Raw genomic sequence first — 20507 nt, 5'->3', positions numbered from 1 at the left:
CTTAACATAAATTAGGAATGGCTTTTAAACTATATCAAATGTCTTTGTGTATCTATGCAGGTAATGGTATGGCTTTTCTGTGTTGAGCTATTGATGTAATAAGTTGTATTAAGATGTAGCCTAATGTTGAATCATCTTTGCCTTCCTAGAATTTTTAACAGTTTGACTTTTATTTGCAAAAATTTCTTTAAGAGTTTTACGTTTTTAAGTTTATAAGTACAAGTGACATTGGTCTCTACCTTTTCTGTTAGGTTTTGGTATTGGGTGAATTCTAGCCATGTAAAGGGACTCTGGATGATTTCTGTCTTGTCATGCATTATATATACATTTAAAAAATATTTTGGTGGCCTGACCTGTGGTGGCGCAGTGGATAAAGTGTCGACCTGGGAACGCTGAGGTCGCCGGTTCAAAACCCTGGGCTTGCCTGGCCAAGGCACATAGGAGAGTTGATGCTTTCTGCTCCTCTCCCTTCTCTGTCTCTCTCTCTCTCTAAAAAAAAAAAAAAAAAAAATATTTTGGGGTTACATTTTTTCTGGAATGGCTGCTTAATACTATCTGTTGGGATTTTTTTTTAATTAAAGATTGTGTGTTTCTTCCTTTTTTGCTAATTATGGAAATCTTCAAACAGAAGTAAAGAGATTGACGTCACTTTATAACTCTCTTACCTCACTTTGTTTTTCTCTAGAGTATTTTGAGCCTTGCTACTTAAAACATGCTTGAGGTTTAACAGGATAGGCATTGCCTGGGACTTTGTATGGATGAATGAATGTGATCCTGTACTCATAACCACATGCATCACATCACCGTTGCCATATTCTTCTGTTGGATGTAGGCAGATCACAGGTTCTGGCCCCACCATCGCTTTAGCTTCTAAGTTCTCTTTAGTAATTTTGTTCTAAGACAGTTAGATGAGTCTTTGAATTTCTAATTTGTCTTGAGTCCTGGGAGGGAGCTACAAAGTCAAAGGGCATAATAAAAGGCTTTGATGACTACTATTCAGTTGCTTTTCAGAAAACCAGTATCTCTTTGGGTTATGTGGTAAGTAAATGGCAACACTGGCAGTTCATAAAGGTGCCTGTTCTGCCAATTAGAATTCATTAAATAATAAGAAAGTGGTAAAGAGGACAAGAATAATTAGAAATTTTTATCATAAACAACTTGAGTAGTTGGCACCTGAAAGGCTGAAGGTTAATTTTTTTTTTAAGACTTTTTTTTTCTTTTTTTCTTTTTTTTTTTTTTTTTGTATTTTTCTGAAGCTGGAAACGGGGAGAGACAGTCAAACAGACTCCCGCATGCGCCTGACCGGGATCCACCCGGCACGCCCACCAGGGGCCATGCTCTGCCCACCAGGGGGCGATGCTCTGCCCCTCCGGGGCGTTGCTCTGCCGCGACCAGAGCCACTCTAGCGCCTGGGGCAGAGGCCAAGGAGCCATCCCCAGCGCCCGGGCCATCTTTGCTCCAGTGGAGCCTTGGCTGCGGGAGGGGAAGAGAGAGACAGAGAGGAAGGAGGGGGAGGGGATGGAGAAGCAAATAGATGCTTCTCCTATGTGCCCTGGCCGGGAATTGAACCCGGGTCCCCCGCACGCCAGGCCGACGCTCTACCGCTGAGCCAACCGGCCAGGGCCTGAAGGTTAATTTTTGACAGTCCAAAACTATTTGATTAACTTATTGTTCTTTACTAAATCTAATTCAATGGGTTTTGTCAAGAAACTTTTGGGTGCCTAATAGTGTTAAATATTATTAGTGAAAGAAAAGAAATATGCCAGTATTCTGGCCTTTATAAGGCTAATGAGAATCTTATTACTTTGTTACATGTTTTTCATCTTTCTACCAAATATAACTTCAACTTATAGAAGTTCATACTGGATTTCACCTTACCTGGGTTCTCTATGGGTTGAAGAAATTGGAAAGTTTTCCTAGGTGTAACTACTACGAAGACATTAACAAAGTTGACTTTTCCTTTGTTTTAGCAACAGCGCACTGTGTACAGACTGACTCTAGTCAAAGCGTGGAACGTGGATGAGCTCCAGGCATATGCTGAGCTGGTGTCTCTGGGGTGTCCCGACTTCATCGAAGTGAAGGTAAGCCCCCGCTGGCCACTGCTCCACACCTTGCCTGGGATGCTTTGTTGACCATTCCAGAGTTAATCTTCAGAACTCTACAGGATGTCCCAGATATTTTATTCATTCATTCAGAAATACTAATCAAGAACTTGGCTCTAGGCCCTGGCCGGTTGGCTCAGTGGTAGAGCGTCAGCCTGGCCAGGGCACACAGGAGAGGCGCCCATCTGCTTCTCCACTCCTCCCCCCTCCTTCCTCTCTGTCTCTCTCTTCCCCTCCTACAGCCAAGGCTCCATTGGAGCAAAAGATGGCCCGGGCGCTGGGGATGGCTCCTTGGCCTCTGCCCCAGGCGCTAGAGTGGCTCTGGTCGCGGCAGAGCGACGCCCCAGATGGGCAGAGCATCTCCCCCTGGTGGGCGTGCTGGGTGGATCCTGGTTGGGTGCATGCAGGAGTCTGTCTGACTGCCTCCCCTTTTCCAGCTTCAGAAAAATACAAAAAAAAAAAAGAACAAAAAAAAACCTGGGTATGGTAGCATTAAAGAGTAAGCATTTGTTCCCGTAAAGCTAATATATTAGTGAGAGGTAGACAATCAGTACAAACTGAATAATTAAAAGCTACACACAGTTGACCCTTGAACAATGTGGTGTTAGGAGCACACTTGAAAATTCATGTACAAGTTTTGACTCTCCAAAAGCTTAATTGCTCATAGCCTACCAATACTAGAGCCTTCCCAATAATATTGTTGGTTAACATGTATTATGTATATGTATTATATACTGTAGTCTTACCATAAAGTCAGCTAAAGGAAAAAAATTTTATTAAGAAAATCATAAGGAAAAGAGAATACATTTATAGTCTTTAGTGAAAAAAATTCACCTATGTGTGGACCCATGCAGTTTAAACTTGTATTGTTCAAGGGTTAACTGTAGTACCATCAGTGTGCTGAGAAATAGAAGTATTATACTGAGTAATTGGTTGGCTTTAAAGTAAACTTTTATTATGGAAAACTTCAAACGTACAAGAAGTGAAGAGACTGGTCTGTGAACCCCATTATTTCATCACCCAGCTTCAAAACTTACCATCTCACGTTTCAGCTGTATCCCTACCTGTTTTCTTGCTTCCACCTTATTATTTTGAAGCGAACCCCCACACTATATCACTGATCCATAACTGTTTAAATATATAACTCTAAAAGATATCCACTCATTTTAAACACTGATCCAGAATACAGTTCTTATAAGTGAACTGTTTAAATATATAACTCTAAAAGATACTCATTTTAAACACTGATTTAGAATACAGTTCTCATAACTGAACAATTTTAACAATAATTTTAAGTTTTAGAACATACAAGCTTTCTTTTTTTTAATATAAAAATTTTTTTGAGAGAGGGCAGAGAGAGAGAGAGAGAGAGAAAGAGGGAGGAGCAGGAAGCATCAACTCCCATATGTGCCTTGACCAGGCAAGCCCAGGGTTTCAAACCGGTGACCTCAGTATTCCAGGTCAACACTTTATCCACTGCACCAGCACAGGTCAGGCCCATATTGAGGTTTCAAATTAGACCAGTTATTTAAACAATATTTTTGAATCTGGATCCAAGTAAGGGCCATTCATTGTAGTTGGATTATTTTTCTCTTAAATTTCTTTTAATCTAATTGCTCTTCCATATGTTTTTTTCCCCTTGTAATTTATTTTGTTGAAGAAAATGATTATCCTGGCTAGTTCCTCCTATTTATAATTTAGATTCTGATTGCATTTTTATGTTTCCTGTGGATTGGTAGTTAGATCAAGAGATGATTGATCAGATTTGTGTTTGTGTGTGTGTGTGTGTGTTTGCATTCCAAGATTATTTTATTAGTGGTATTGCATACTTCCAGCAGGAGGCATGTAATGTCTGGTTGTCAGTGTTGCATTTGCCAGAATTTCCTTGGGATGGATTCCTAAAAGTGGACTGATGTGTCAAAGCTAAATGTATATATTTTTTGCTAGATATTGTGGTTGTCTCTTCTAACTTTCATAAACTAGGAGGCTTTTCTGAGAGGATGACTTTTTTAAAACTGATACCTAAGTACTAAGAAGCAACACAATATGCAAAGACTTAGGGTCAGATCATTCTGGCAGATGGCACAGATAGTATACGGAGGTCCTGTGTCATCTCTGTGGGGCAGTTGGAGTGGGCAGTGACATAAGATGAGTCAGAGAGGTGGGGGGCTGGGGCCAAATTTTGTTAGGTCTTTCAACCAAGGATAAGAGAATTGGATTTTATACTGATTCATGGTAAGCCTTTCTCTACACTAGGTTCTAAGCTGGAGAGTGATGTGATCTGATTTATGATGATAAAGTATCACCTTGTTGTTGTCATGAGTAGGTTAGAGAGGGCAGTAGTAGAGGTAGGCAGAGCAGTTAAAAAGTTATTGCTTAACCCAAGCAAGAGATGTGGGGAAGGTCATTGGCGACATAGTTGGAGAAGAGTGGCTGCCTTTGGGATAAATTTTGGAAATAGAACCAACAGAACTTATTGGTAGGTAATAGGTAGGGAGTGAAAGAGCAAAAGGAGTCAAGAATAGCACTAGGTTTTTAACTGAAACAGTCGTGTGGGTGTGGAACAGCGCAGAGACGGAAAGACCAGCTCGGGAGGGAGGGAAGTCTGGGGAGTAATTTCATGCATTCTCTGTTGGCTTTATTAAATTTGAGGTATTTTAAAAAATATCCTGGTATAGGTTCAAATAGGCAGTAGGTTATTAAGTCTGGAGGTCAGTGATAAGACAGGGCTGGCATGAAGATTCGGAAGTCGTCAGCAGGAGGTGGTGGTTAAAGCTGTGGAGTGTTGAGAGGCAAATGGTTTCCTTGGACAACTAGGAATCCACAAAATGAGAGAAAATGACCGGAAAATTCACCCAATATCTGAGAGTTCCACTCTTCAGTGTATGTGTGTGAAGTTGAATGCACTCTATATATCAGAGGCTATTTCAGAGTTTTACAGCTGTCTTTTAGTAAGTTCAGCTTTCTGTGTCACTGTACTCTGAGGGTTGGGAGTGGGAACAGGTGAAAGAGACACTGCTGTCTGAGTGTGTGGCATTTATCTCTAGTCAGGTCAAACTTTTTTTCCTTAAATTGCTCTTAAACTCTAACGATGCAAAGATACAAACTATCCGAAAAATATGTTTCCTTAAGTAAACCTTGCCAACATTGGGAGTTAGTGGTATTTTAATTTATGATTTAGCTATTAAAGAATGCTGCCTCAAATTATGTTACACTAAAACCTCTGTTTTAAAGCAACTTGGCAGGGTCACATGGTCACCTATTTTCATTTTCTTTCTTTCATGTTTTCTATAATGAATGAGATATCTTAAAATCTGAAAAGAATCAACATATATATATGTATATATACATATACATATGTATATATTTATTTATTTAAAAAAAAATTTTTTCCCCCCTGAAGTTGGAAACAGGGAGGCAGTCAGACAGACTTCTGCATGCGCCCAACCGGGATCCACCCAGCATGCCCACCAGGGGGCGATGCTCTGCCCATCTGGGGTGTTGCTCTGTTGCGACCAGAGCCATTCTAGTGCCTGAGGCAGAAGCCATAGAGCCATCCTCAGCGCCCGGGCCAACTTTGCTCCAATGGAGCCTTGGCTGCAGGAGGGGAAGAGAGAGACAGAGAGGAAGGAGAGGGGGAGGGGTGGAGAAGTAGATGGACGCTTCTCCTGTGTACCCTGGTTGGGAATCAAACCCAGGACTCCTGCATGCCAGGCCGATGTTCTACCACTGAGCCATCCAGCCAGGGCCTATATATATATATATATATATATATATTTTTTTTTTTTTTTTTTTTTTAAACAGAGACAGAGAGAGAGTCAAAAAGAGGGACAGACAGGGACAGACAAGAATGGAGAGAGATGAGAAGCATCAATCATCAGCTTTTTGTTGCAACACCTTAGTTGTTCATTGATTGCTTTCTCATATGTGCCTTGACCAGGGGGCTACAGCAGACCTAGTAACCCCTTGCTCGAGCCAGCGACCTTGGGTCCAAGCTGGTGAGCTTTTGCTCAAACCAGATGAGCCTGCGCTCAAGGTGGCGACCTCGGGGTCTCGAACCTGTGTCCTCTGCATTCCAGTCCGACGCTCTTTCCACTGCGCCACCACCTGGTCAGGCACCAATATTATTTTTTAAATAAAGATGACTACTGTGTAAACAGTGTAATTCTTTGATGTTTTTTTTTTTTTACTTGGGCTAACTAGGAACATAACTAGGAAATAGAGAAAACCTGTCTGTACCTGAGATGTTATAATAACATAGTTTTTTCAAACAATGTTTCCTTTTTACTATTTTATCCCTGCATTCAACAGATATTTTTGAGTCCTCTCCATGTGCCAGGCCTCATCAAAGCAAGGAGATAACAAAATTTGACATGGATATGCCATTTGGCAAACGAATGTTTTATTGAACAAGGCAAAGTCTAGAGCTACATTAAAAGATTTTATTTAAAAATTCTTGGAGAAATATGTAATCTAATCATAATCTGAAATGTCTTACTTAAGTGATAAAATAGAATGTAATAGATGACAGTGTGTGCGGTGTCTGGGGAAAGCACGGGACGATCGCCTCTTATGAGGACCTGCATTGTGGCAGTGTGGGTGCTCGGGCCACTGGGGTTGAGCATGCTTGTAAAAAATCGGCCATCATTTGCCTAATGAGTTAATGAGGTATCTTCCTTTGAAACTAAAGTAGGAAAAGAGATGTTCACAGAATAAAGTATGCTATTAAGAAACAGATGGAGTTATAGAATAATATTTATTATTTGATTACATTTTAACTGTATATGTTTAGCTCTATTTACATAAGAAAAGTATGAAAGGCTATATATCAGATTGTTAACTGTTGTTTGGTAGAAGGGGAAGGAAACGTTTAATTTCAATATATCTGCGTTGTGTTAATTGTTTCAGTGAGCGTATATTGCTGTAATTCAGACGACTGAGATGAAATCAGTAAGTGGAGAAGGAATGCTTTCCTGTCAATAGGGTTAAACTGTTTCGTCTGAGAGGCAACTTTCTGTTGTTGTTTTAGTAATTAAAGTGAAAATTTTCTAAAATGGAGTTAAAAATAATAATAAACACACTACCAGGGGGAGGAAGATGTCAGGGAAGGGGTGGGGGTTTTGCGGGAAGGGTATAAAGAGGAACAAATATGAGGTGATGTAAAATGATTTGACTTTAGATGATGGATATATAACATAATTGACTTCAAGTGATGGACTGATGTTTGCCTGACATCAATGTACCCTTATTGATCAATGTCACCCTGTTAAAATTAATTTTCTAAATAAAAAAGAATCACTCTCAAAAACATTTATTGAGAGCTAGCAGTATGGTAGGCTACGATAACCTTAAATTCTTCCAAAATCAGAGACATAGAAGTGAATACGTTCTGGTAAACATACTTCTGGGAACATAGCTGATCTGTTGGGTCTGTAAGGGGATTCCTTGGGGGTTAGAAGAAGAGAGACCACCCTGGTGGAACTCCACAGCTCTGGCAGAGACAGGACTTGAGTTTCAAGGACAGAAGACTAGGCCCTTTTAATTTCAGTGAAAGGGTGAATTAGGACATAGTTTACCCACTGACACAGAATGGCACTTGGAGACTTATCCCTTCCCTATGCTGCTGGTAAAGAGAAAAAGTCTTCCAGAACTTATCCCTCAAAAGGGATTGGCATTAAAATGTAATAGTACCTCAGGGTCATATAAAGTCTCTGAAGATGTGAAAGTGACCCTAGGCTAGTGCTCTGCCCGGGGCTCTCTGCAGAAGCAGACACAATACTGTTCATATCCTCTGTCTGTACTTCCTGGACATGTGCATGTGGGGGTGGGGGGGGGCAGAGTCTCTCACTGTCCGCACAGGGGCATCTCGAGTGGGGAAGAGGGAGGAGCACAGCTTTAATACATTTCTGAAAGGTGCTGAAGAAGCCTAGACTCCCTTAAGTTTAAAATGAGAATAATTGTAGCAATTTAATAGCTTTGTTTTAAGAATACAGTGGGGTAATGGGTATGCCTAGATTCAGTAAATGCTTAACTCACTTTCCATTAAACACATTTATTTCAACTAAATCAATAGAAGCTATTTCTTTTTATATTGATATCCTCTTTTCTTTCATTGATAGTCTTGTAAAATACATTTTCTGTTATATTTCCTGCAAATTAAAATATTTTGGTTTCAGTGGGCTATTATTTGGCAACCTGAGAATCTTAACTGTCGTTATTGGCTTGCTTGTTTGTGAAAATGTGTTTCATGTTACAAACATCTGTCTCATTGAAAAACTTTCATAACAGTCTGTTTACAAATTAAATGCTGTCTTTGTATTCTCTGCTAGCATTGCACCTTGAGAATAAGTGCTCAGTAATTATTTGTTGTCAAATGATTTAAAACTCTCTTACCCTTAGCACTGTAACTGTCTACAGAGCTCAATCCTTGCAGAATGCATCTTGCAAAACAAATGTTTTAGCATAGTCTCATTCTTTCTGCACACCAAGATAAGGAATAGTACCAGTTGTTCATGTACAGAGCAGTAAATACCTAACTAGTGTTTATCAGTTGGTTCATGATCGTTAAAGAGTAGAAAAATTCTAAGTAATATGAAATTTTATATTAGGTCAGAAAAGAGTTCTGGAGTTTAGCATAGATTGGTTGGGCATACAGAGAAAATAGGCTCAGAATTTAGACATATTATTCTAGCTAGCTAGTAAAGGGTATGTACGAGACATGATGATAGTGACATCAGATGAGGTAGGGGCTCCTGACTAGAGATTACAGAGATGATGAGGAATTTAGCCAGGTAAAGACTAGATACTGGATGGGCAGTCCAATAAGAAGGCCTCAAAGCCATGCAGAGAAACTCGGGCTGTTCTTATGCGGGGGTCGGGGGGAGCTGTTGAAGCATTTTCAGGGAATAGGAGTGACATGTTTAAAGACATTTTTCATCAAACTGTAGGCAACAAAAATAGTATCAGGAGTCTTTAGTTGGTTTAAGTCAGCGGTTCTCAACCTGTGGGTCGCGACCCCGGTGGGGGTCGAACGACCATAACACAGGGGTCGCCTAAAGCCATCGGAAAATCGCGACCCACAGGTTGAGAACCGCTGGTTTAAGTAGAATAGCAAGTTGCCAAAATACTGCTTGCTCACGGGCCCTGAATCCCTAGGTAAACTTTCCAAGCAGCCTTATGGCTCCCATCTCCTAGAGCAGAGATTCCCATCTGGCAGGGACCAGTGAAATGGTGTGGGGTATGCTTTTCACTACAAAGCTGAAGGTGCATAACCGGTCCCGTTCTTTAGGGAGAACAGTCTGCTTGTTACTCCTCAACCTGTAGGTTGTGGGGTAGGTGCTTTCCAGTTGCCACATTGTAACCATTTGTTTTCTTAAGGTGTTGTTAATATTCAGGGTCTCATAAAAAGAAGGGTTGCAAAGGAATGAGGCAGCAACAGTACTGCAAGTGGAGGACCCCAGTCTCTCCCGGATTGAGGTGCCTTAGAGAGATCAGTTATCCAGTTTATTAAGCAGAAACATGACATCATGCATAAGAAACTAACAGAAGACAGTGTACAATTTTATTATTTAATTTTGCAAACCTAATTAGATTTCTCTTGCCCTTTCTGAGACATAACACTACACCATTTGCTGTCTGATTCCTGACCTGCAGAAAGCTCCAGCAGGGCCAAGCATCCATGTCCTTGGGTCTTCCCTGGATGTGACTGCTTTCAGTCATGTATGCTTGGCCTCGACCTTCCCTTCACTTCCTCAGGATGGGGACAGAAAGTCACTCGGTGCTTTGACTTTCCTCCAGCATTAAGGTTGTTCTTTTTTCACAGTTGTGAGCAATGGTGGGATTCAGCTGGTTCACACCAGTTTGGCAGAACTGATGCCTAACTTTTTGTTGAGTTCGGCTAACCAGTTGTTAAAATGGCACTTGTATTCAAGGTTCTGTCTAAGGTGGGTGCCTGGGCAGCTGCCCAATGTGGAAATCACAAATTTACATTCCTTACTCTTTCTTAATGTTCATCTGTGCAACAGCGTATTCTGAACACCTGTAGTGATGTTCATTCCGTCCGTAGGTGAAAAAAATTGCAAGTGAGGACGCCAATCAAGAAGTAATATGGAAATACCTTAAGTAACCGTTTTATTGGTTTTTGTCAGGTATTATTTAATATATGTTCATTAATATTTTAAAACTCTTATAATCTAGTTTTGTATTCCTCTTTTATTGTTCTTAAGTATTAAATGCATATATTTTTTATACTTCAAACAGTCATTAGGGCAGAGAACCAGTTGTTAAATCATTTGAATCCCACACTGGGTGTGAGGGCAGGACTTGATGCTGGTGGTACATGGGGAGGGTGTGGGCGTGGTGGGGGGAGGAGAAGCTGGCACACAGTCATGCTGTGAGGGCAGATGAAGTGTGTTTAGACAGTTCAGGGATACATGTGACCAGGAACAAAGTTGGGACAAGTCACTGGTAGGCTAGGACATGGGAAGAGGTGAAGTAGCTGAAGCAAAGAGAGAGAGCACCGCAGAGTAGGGCAGTAGGAGCCAAGCCGAGGGGGGTTCAGGGGTTCCCAAAAGTCACTCCACAGACTAGCCCTGCATCGGTTTCCATCGCATTCTGTCATGGTGAAGGCTCGGGCTCTGTGGATGGCCAGCAAGTTACTCATACTGCCTACTCAGAGGATGTTGTTTGGCTGAAATGAGAACTTTTATGTGAAAGGGCTTTGGAAAGTGCTATAAAGCATCATGTTAATATATAGAAAAGTTTTATGTAAAAGCATAATAATGAACTGTGGCATTCCAAGCCAAATTTTTCCTTAATGTGTCATGATTTATTATTGCTGAATAAGAAATATTAAAATATTTTCCAAGGCCATTGTCATGAAATACAAGATATTATCTAAAACTTCTGCTCAAATGAACTAATGTTTTAATTATTAAAAATAAATTTTTTTGAATTAACTACTCTATATGTGACTCATATAATTCATACATCATAAACAGTATTTAAATAGAATTAAAGTTTATTTTTATGACCAATTTTTGATCCATTAGTAAATCATTTTTATGCTTTTTATACATTTGGGTATGTTTAGTGCAATTTTTCAGCCATGCTTTCTTCTTCTTCTTCTTCTTCTTCTTCCTTCTTCCTTCTTCCTTCTTCCTTCTTCCTTCTTCCTTCTTCTTCCTCCTCCTCCTCCTTCTCCTCCTCCTCTTCCTTTTCTTCTTCTTCTTCTTCTTCTTCTTCTTCTTCCTCTTCCTCTTCCTCTTCTTCCTCCTCCCTCCTCCTCCTCCTCTTTCTCCTCCCCTTCCTCCTCCTCCTCCTCCTCTTTTTTCTTCTTCTTTTTTTTTTAGAAAATTAAATTTAACAGGATGACATTGATCAACAAGAGTACATAGATATCAGGTAACCTCTCCACATCATTTGAACAGTTGATTATGTTGTGTGCCCATCACCCAAAGTCAAATCATCCTCTGTCACCTTATATTTGTCCCTCTTTATACCTTCCCTCCAAACCCCTCCCCTCCTCCCCCACATTCTCCCCCGCCCCGGTAACCACTGCTCTCTTATCTATGTCCATGAGTCTCAGTTTTATATCCCACCTATGTGTGAAATCATACAGTTCTTAGCTTTTTAAAATTTACTTATTCAGTATAATGTTCTCAAGGTCCATCCATGTTGTTGTAAATGATATTAGGTCATCATTTCTAATGGTTAATATTCCATTGTATTATGTACTACATCTTCTTTATCCAGTCCTCTATCAAGGGGCACTTTGGTTGTTTCCATGTCTTGGCCACTGTGAACAATTCTGCGATGAACATGGGGCTGCATGTGTCTTTACGTATCAATGTTTTTGAGTTTTGGGGGTACTCAGTAGAGGGATTGCTTGGTCACATGGTAGTTCTAGTCTTAATTTTTTGAGGAACCACCGTATTTTCTTCCATAATGGTTGTGTTAATTTACACTCCCACCAGCAATTAATGAAGGTTCCTTTTCTCCACAGCCTCTCCAACACTTGTTATTACCTGTCTTGTGGATAATAGTCAATCTAACAGATGTGAGGTGATATCTCATTGTAGTTTTTTTATTTTTTCTGAAGCTGGAAATGGGGAGAGACAGTCAGACAGACTCCCGCATGCGCCCGACCGGGATCCACCCGGCACGCCCACCAGGGGCAACGCTCTGCCCACCAGGGGGCGATGCTCTGCCCCTCCGGGGCGTCACTCTGCCGTGACCAGAGCCACTCCAGCGCCTGGGGCAGAGGCCAAGGAGCCATCCCCAGCGCCCGGGCCATCTTTGCTCCAATGGAGCCTTGGCTGCGGGAGGGGAAGAGAGAGACAGAGAGGAAGGAGGGGGGGTGGAGAAGCAAATGGGTGCTTCTCCTATGTGCCCTGGCCGGGAATTGAACCTGGGTCCCCCACATGCCAGGCCGACGCTCTACCACTGAGCCAACCGGCCAGGGCCTCTCATTGTAGTTTTGATTTGCATTTCTGAAATAGCTAGTGAAGATAGCGTTTTTTCATATATCTGTATGCCATTTGTATTTCTTCCTGGGAGAAGTGTCTGTTCATGTCCTCTCCTCATTCTTTAATTTGGTTGTTTGCTTGTTTGTTGCTGAGTTTTGTCAGTTCTTTATATATTTGGAATATTAACCCCTTATCGGAGCTGTTGTTATATCATCTCCCATTTAGTTGGCTGTCTATTTGTTTTGTTGCCAGTTTCTTTTGCTGTGCAGAAGCTTCTTAGTTCGATATAGTCCCATTCATTTATTTTTGCCTTTGCTTCCCTTGCCTTTGGGATCAAATTTATAAATTGTTGTCTACCAGCCATGCTTCCTTAAAGATTTTTTAAAATTATTATTTGCTTTTTAAATTTATTAAAAACTCAGACTCAGTTTAATGAATTCAGTAAATTATTGGACTAATAGAGAAGATTCTTTTATTTATTATAAACTAAACTGGGTCACTTCCGGCATATGCTCAGCAGGGGTCATCTCAGTTTAGTGTGCCCATGATCTTTTGAGCAGCCACCTGGAAGAGAGTGTTTTGCAGAGCTTATCTGAGTCCTCGGCCAAGTCCCAGCTCTGCCATCTGTAGGGTCAGGTCACTCTGCAGTGTTCACTGACGGGTTTTTCATTTAGTGTCATTTTATCTCCGTTAGTATGTCCTGCGTCCTGTGTGTCTGTGTGTGAAAGAGAGTGAGTAAGAGGCAGAAAGAGAGTGTGTGAGAGGTGCACGTTTTACATTTCAGTGTTCCCTACTTAGTAGCAGCATGTCTAAGATATTCAAACCATTTGTCAAGAAGATTTGATTCTGGGGTATTTAAAGAGCCTACAGAGTTAAGATATTCATTATTATTAGACAATTAATTATTTATCATTATGGAATCCACCACATAGAGAACTTAGTTATGAAACTTTGGGGTTTTCTATGTCTGGGCTATGAGGTAGAGTTTGAAACAGAACCAAAGTTCTCTCACTGATGTACACATAACTGTGCTTAAGTGTATGTATGTATCCCCAGATGTATTCCCTGTTTGGCATGATTCTGTTTCTTTATATGTCCAGATACAGAATGCATTACAGAGTGATATCCTTAAAGAATAAAGAATAATAATGGAATCCCTATTCAATCTTTTACAGAAAGTTTACCAACCTCAAATCTAAATTATACTGGAAAATGGGTCTCACTTTATCTTTCCAGTGAATAAGTTGTTCAGTGAATTTTTATGGATGTCAGCTATGCCTGCATTATTATACTAGGGGACTATCATCCCTTGAGAATTAAATCTACTGTAGTGCCAGAATGAATCTGAATGGAAAGCTATGTTATTCGTCCAAATATATTATTGTAACTAGACAACGAAGATTGGGACATGACACAAAGGACAGGTCCCCAAGCACCAGCGTTGTCCTAGAGTGAAAGGACATTGGCCCGGAGCTCCAGGGCTGGCTTTGTCACTGGCTCCTTGTGTTAGCTCCCGAGCAAATTTTATCCTCGTATCACTTTCTTCATTTAAAATACAGATGGGATTAGATTGAATGACTTCTAGAAGCCTTTCTGGCTCTGCAACTTTCTCTATGTGCTTTAAGTAGGTCCGTAATTGTCTCCAACTCTTATAATGTTTCCACAGGGTGTTACCTACTGTGGAGAGAGTTCAGCAAGCAGTCTTACCATGGCCAACGTGCCCTGGCACGAGGAAGTGGTACGCTTCGTGCGGGAATTGGTGGACCTGATCCCCAACTATGAAATTGCTTGTGAGCACGAACATTCCAATTGCCTCCTGATTGCTCACAAAAAGGTAAGAGGAGTTCAGACGTGCGTGCTTCTCCCAGCCTTAGCCTTGTCTCCTCTTTCCTCTCTACTTCCCCCTCATGGTACAGTAATGAATATCTGCGTGTTTGCTACCTTTTCTAAAACAAATGTTAAAAAAATAACCTAGATTCTGTCTGTTAGGCTCATAATCTCTTTTTTTGTGTGAAATTACTTCATATTTAGTGCTCATGCAGGCATTTGAAGTGCTTTCTGGATTGTAATTGGTGCAGGCAAGGCCAACATACGGCCCATGGGCCAGATTCGGCCCTTATAATGAGTTTATGCAGCCCGCGATTAAATTTTTAATATTCTCTGCTACTTTAAAATCTCAGCTACTCAGAAGTGGAAGCGTCTTTGATTATTGGAAATCGAGATATTTAAGAATGTGGGGTGGTCAGCAATGGGGGACGGCCACGTGAGGAACCCAGACCTGAGAACTTTGGCTAGAACCGCCTGCCCACATCTAGGCGCGCCAAAAGAAACTTCCCAGGAGGCCTTTGGAAAAAGCGACTATCCGTCAGCCAGTGAGATTTCACCACGTCATATTAGCTCGACCACCCTAGAGACCCTTTAAATATCTCCCATGCGGGTCACCCTGTGCACACACTAAGGAAAGGCCTTGTGAAGCCATAGTGAGAAGACAGCTGTCAGCTGGGACCTTTGTCTTGGAATGCTAGCATCCAGAACTGTGAGAAGACGGATTTCTATTGTTTATGCCACCAGTCAGTGGTATTTTGTTATGGCAACCCTAGAAAACTAATAATATACCTACTCTTCTTGCATTTATTTGGTTTTCTAGTTTGTTTTCTTACACATTGGAAGAGTTGACAGTTTTCAGATATTAGCGTACAGTTGTATCTGTGCAATTAATTTCTTTCATTTTAAGCCAGGTTAGAATTTTATAGTCAGAATAGACCAGATGTTCTGCAGACTGCGTTAGAGTTAGGAAATCAATTTAGTGTATTGCAGCCAACATTTTTTTAAATGAACTAGATTGCCTGTAGTTTTGTGAAAGTTGTATTTCTAGAATATGTCTGTGTCAGTGCATGTGTATATTAGGTTAAGACATAAGATGTATTTTTTACTGAAGGTTGTGACAAAAAAAAATAGATTTAAATCTATTGCTATAGTTTAAGCTAATCTTTTAGTCTCTCTTAGGATTTTGTGGCAAGTGATTATTGTTAGAGTTTGAGGGGAAAGGAAGACCAAGGTTGTGGACCCTGAGAGGGGAGACACAGGGAAGAGGAGGATGCGGTTCTAGGCTTTACTTAATTGGACAGGCAGGGAGCCCCTGAGGGGACTTGAATTAGCAGGCCCAAGCTGGGGGTAGGGGTGTAATTTATCACATCTTGCTTTGCACTCCCAAAGTTCCTTGTCTATACCCTCACACACTGTTAAATGTCTGTGACTGGGCCAGGTTTATAGTTGGCACTCCATAAATGTTAATAGAAGGGAGGAATGAAAGGTAGGCATCATTATCAGCTTCATTCACTGTTATTCATGTTAATGGCATGTTTACTCCTGCACTAGCTGGGAAATCATCGTACCTCCAGTCATATGTGTCATGTCCTGTATCATGAATACACCATGAAAACAGTCCATACTATTCTATGGAGCCAACAGCAGCAAAATTTCTTCCTGTCTCTCAAGATGTCAGTAGAACAGGTGGAAATTTTTTCATCATGTGGACTTCTAGCTTTGTAAAGAGGTGAGGTAAAGAGCCTAGGCCCTGTATGTCCAAGTGATAACATAAATTATAAGTCATATATATTCACAAAACTAGCAGTCTTGGCAGGGTTGAGTGGGATAGGGGAGGTAACTACAGAAACAATTATGATATGCTCTTGTTGGGCAAGTATAGTGAAGTCCCGTGGCAGAGGAACTGTCATTTCTCAAGTGATTTGGAAAAACTTCCCAAACAAAGGACATTGATGAGGAGACCTGAGGCTTTAGTAGGTAGTAATGAGACAGAGGGAACAGCATGGAAGTCATATGATGGAGCTAGTTCACGAAGAGTTTCCAGATGGCGATTTGGTGGTTAGACTGTATGCCTATATAGTGGGGCTCTATTCTACTGTGAGTGTAGTGATCTCAGGCAGTCTGTGGAAGCTAGGAACAGCAAACACTGGAATCAGATCAGTCCGGCGGAAGACTGCTGCTGAGTCCCAGAAGTGAGGGCCCGTGTGAGCAGTGTCAGGGCGTGGTGATAGGAATGCTGCTAAGGAAGACTCCATGGGCCTGGCCGTTTGGGGGACGTGTGGGGCCAGGCACAGGAGGGGTACCTTTGACTCTAGTTTTGAGGTTCAGCACCTGGGGATGACAGTGATTGCTTTCACAGAACTAGGAAACATTCAAGAGCAGTCAGTCTTGGAAGGGAAAATGACAGAAGATACAGATTTTACATCTTGAATTGTAGAGTTCTGAGAGCCCTTGGGGCACCATTTCAAAAAAAAATGGTCTTATTAGAAGAAAAACTTCATGATTCATAGATAATCTTTTCCATTTATTTGGCATTTCCCCCCTAGAAAGGTCTTAGCTGTTGGGTTAAAAAAAAGTCACATTACAGCACAGGGAATATAGTTAATAATATTGTGATAATTTTGCACAGTGACAGACATCATTAGACTTAGCATAGTGATCACATCATAAGGTATATAGATGTTGCATTACTATGTTATATACCTAAAACTAATACAATATTGTGTGCCAACTATACTTTATAATTTTTTTAAAATATCAGCTGTCATTTAGATTAGCATACTTTAATATTCTAAATCCAGGAACCTATACATTTTTAATATTTTTCTCAGCTAGGACAGGAAATTGTCACTTAAATGGTTCATAATCAGTTTTTTTTTAAGTTAGTGCCATAACAGATTTGTCTTTATAAATCAAGTATCAATGTATTATCTGCTTACACAAATGAATGCCAAATAGATATTTTGAATTAAAAACTTTCACAGTTCAATTAGTAGTTCCTTCTGAGTCTCCATAACTTATGTTCTGTTTTCTTCATTTCTGGTCATTATTCTACAGTGACTTTTGAGAAGCAATTTTCTTAAGAGAGTACAAATTGGATTATTTCCCTTTATTGAATTGAGATTCTTAACAAAGCTTTCCACTAATGAGATATTGTATTCATGTTGGGCTAAAAAATTAGTGTGAGTCATTAAGTTAGCATTTCAGAATTGGAAGTCATTGATTAAAGCTTCATTAATAACGCAAGTAAACTTTTAGTAATAAAATGGATTCCACTTGGTGCTACTAACCCAACCATGAAAATTAATACCAGATAAAAAGTGGCAACAATATGTACCTCACATAGGTGGGATATAAAACTGAGACATAGGGTCACAGATAAAAGTGAAGTGGCTACCTGGGGGAGTGGGGTTTGGGGGAGGGGTGGGGAGAAGGAATAAAGAGGGACAAATATATGACAGAAAATGATTTGACTTTGGGTGATGGGCACACAATGCAATCAACAGTTTAAATGCTATAGAGATGTTCCCCTGAAACCTGTATACTCTTGTTGATGAATGTCACCACATTAAATTTAATTTCTAAAAAACAAAGTGACAAGAAGTAGGAATCCAAGATAGCAGAGTACATATAAGTTGCACCTCCTCCAGTAACCACATCAAAATTACTACTAAATTATAGAACAGTCAACCTAGATAACTATATGAAAACCAGCTAGACAGAAGTTTTATAACAGGATTTACAGAAGAAGCCATGTTGAGACTGGTAGTGGGGCAATGATGTGAAGAGAGGTGACCCCGCACTCACATGTAATGGTTGAGAATCCAGGGGAATATCTCAGTAGCAGAAGGTCTCAGCTAAGGAGCAAGGGATTTCAACCCATGCTGGGCTCTCCAGCCCAGAGCACCAGTGCTGGGAAGAAGAGCCCACATAACATCTGGCTGGAAAATCAGTGGGGATTATACCGGCCTGGGTGAGTTGGGAGACAGCTGGAAACCAAGGCACCTCTTAAAGGGGCAGCACGAAAAGTCTCGCTCTGGTGGAAGGACTACAGCTCAGAGGGTGCCGGAGTCATACAAGGAGAGACTGAATTGTGTGGCTTCAGAGAGAGGGCTGGTAGGATAGCTGCCAATGTCCCTAAGTTGAAGTCCTCTCCTACACTGCCTGTGGATGCCATTGTTCCTGAGTGGAGCAGTCCCTCATATGATATTAGCCTGGGGAGCTATACTAGCCCCCACCCTGATGACTCCCTGAGGCCCCACCTTGTCAAGCTCATACATGGCTGTGGGCTCTGCTGGAGGCAACCAGCCTGGGCCCACATCGAAGTCTTTCTTGGAAAACTTTTGGGGAGTTCCAGGAAGGCTCTGGAGGTGCTAGAGACACACAGGAAGAGGCTGAGTTGTGTGACTTTAAGGCGAGGGCTATCTTCCTGCACTCCCCCCAGGAGCCACCTTTGCTGTTGCAGAGCCTCCTTCACAGCCAAATCTTAATCAGCTTTAGCCTAATGGACCCTACTGGCTCCACCCCAAAGACTCCCTGAGATCCACACCACTGCCTAGGTCTACAGGCCCCAGGCGGGTGATGGCTGGCCTCGGGTTACCCTGAGACTTTTGCTGAGTGGTCTCAGGTCTAGCACTGGCAGCAGTTTGAATCTGTATTAACCTGGTGCACACCACACATCCCTATCTGGTAAGTCCATGAGAACCTGTCTCATGCATCTCATATACCACGTGAGGCACTTTCTGTGGTGAGTCTAATGTGCAGTCAGCAGGCAGCGGTGGATCTTGGGATGCCTTGGGTCCTTTGCTGACCTGCGCCAGGCCTGATACTGGTACATAGATTGAACCCTCCCATGTGTACCCAGGCTGAGAACAGGCAGCTACCCACCGTGGATAGATTTGTAGATCCTAACAGGTAGCCCAAGGCTGGTCAAAGGCAGTGTCTAACATTGACCTACACCAGAGTCACTCCTGAGACACCCCAGAATCAGCACACCAGGGAGCTGGCTTCAGATACAACAAGGCATGACCCACTTAGCTCCACAAGCAGCATACCCAAAGGGAGGTCTTGGCAGGCTCTAGTAGCTGCTAAGGCAAATCCCACTTTGTGGGGTCATCCCCCCCCCCCCATTCACAGCAGGTAGTACATTGTGTTTGAGGCCAGTTCTCATAGCCAGCCAGCCTGAAGGTCAGCCCCACCCTTGGACAGGCCGACAGCAATCAAGAATCAACTACTCTGCCTGACCTGTGGTGGCGCAGTGGATAAAGCTTCGACATGGAAATGCTGAGGTCGTCGGTTCGAAACCCTGGGCTTGCCTGGTCAAGGCACATATGGGAGTTGATGCTTCCAGCTCCTTCCCCCTTCTCTCTCTCTGTCTCTCTCCCTCTCTGTCTCTCTCTCTCCTCTCTAAAAATGAATAAATAAAATTAAAAAAATGTTTAAAAAAAAAAAAAAAAAAAGAATCAACTACTCAGTCAAGGCTCACATAACCCACACAATGGATACTCCTGGAGCACCTATCTCAGGTGATCAGTGATACTGAACCACTGAGCTCCACAGGACCCCTATTACATGAGGTCACTCTACCAAGACTGGGAGACATAGCATATCTACTTAATACATAGAAGCAAACACATAAAGGCTGCCAAAATAGGGAGACAAAGAAACATGCCTGAAATGAAACCATGGGAGAAATCTTCAGAAAAAGAATTAAATGAAATGGAAGCAGTCAATCTTCTAGATAGAGACATCAAAACAATAGTTATAGGATGTTCAAGGAACTTAGGGGAATGATATATGAACTTAATGAGAACTTCAACAAAGAGATAGTAAGTATAATAAAGAAACCATAAAAAGACCAATCAGAAATGAAAACCATGACTGAAATGAAGGATATACTAGAAGGAATCAATAGCACATTAGATGAAGCAGAAAATGAATCAGGGATTTGAAAGACAGGTAATGGAAAACAATCAGGTCAGCAAAAAGACAAGAATGTTTTAAAATGAGGATTGTTTAAGGAGTTTCTGGGACAACATCAAGTGCAACAACACCTGTATCATAGGGATACCAGGAGAGGAGAGAAAAGAAAAGTTTGAGAACCTATTTGAAG

General features: G+C 41.4%; 1 protein-coding gene across 2 annotated transcripts in view; it reads left to right on the top strand.

The window, feature by feature from the left end:
- Window positions 1-20507, top strand: part of LOC136403579 (S-adenosyl-L-methionine-dependent tRNA 4-demethylwyosine synthase TYW1) — a 204900-nt gene that overhangs the window by 178169 nt on the left and 6224 nt on the right. For both annotated transcript variants that reach the window (XM_066382466.1, XM_066382465.1), the window contains exons 14-15: window positions 1971-2081; window positions 14235-14402. In XM_066382466.1, coding sequence (XP_066238563.1) covers window positions 1971-2081; window positions 14235-14402 — 279 coding nt within the window. The remainder of the gene's footprint in view (window positions 1-1970; window positions 2082-14234; window positions 14403-20507) is intronic.

The sequence above is a fragment of the Saccopteryx leptura genome, chromosome 4 (genome assembly GCF_036850995.1).
Source record: "Saccopteryx leptura isolate mSacLep1 chromosome 4, mSacLep1_pri_phased_curated, whole genome shotgun sequence".
Classification (NCBI taxonomy): domain Eukaryota; kingdom Metazoa; phylum Chordata; class Mammalia; order Chiroptera; family Emballonuridae; genus Saccopteryx; species Saccopteryx leptura.
Note: the sequence above shows the minus strand (reverse complement) of the source record. Positions and strands in the feature narration are given on the sequence as shown.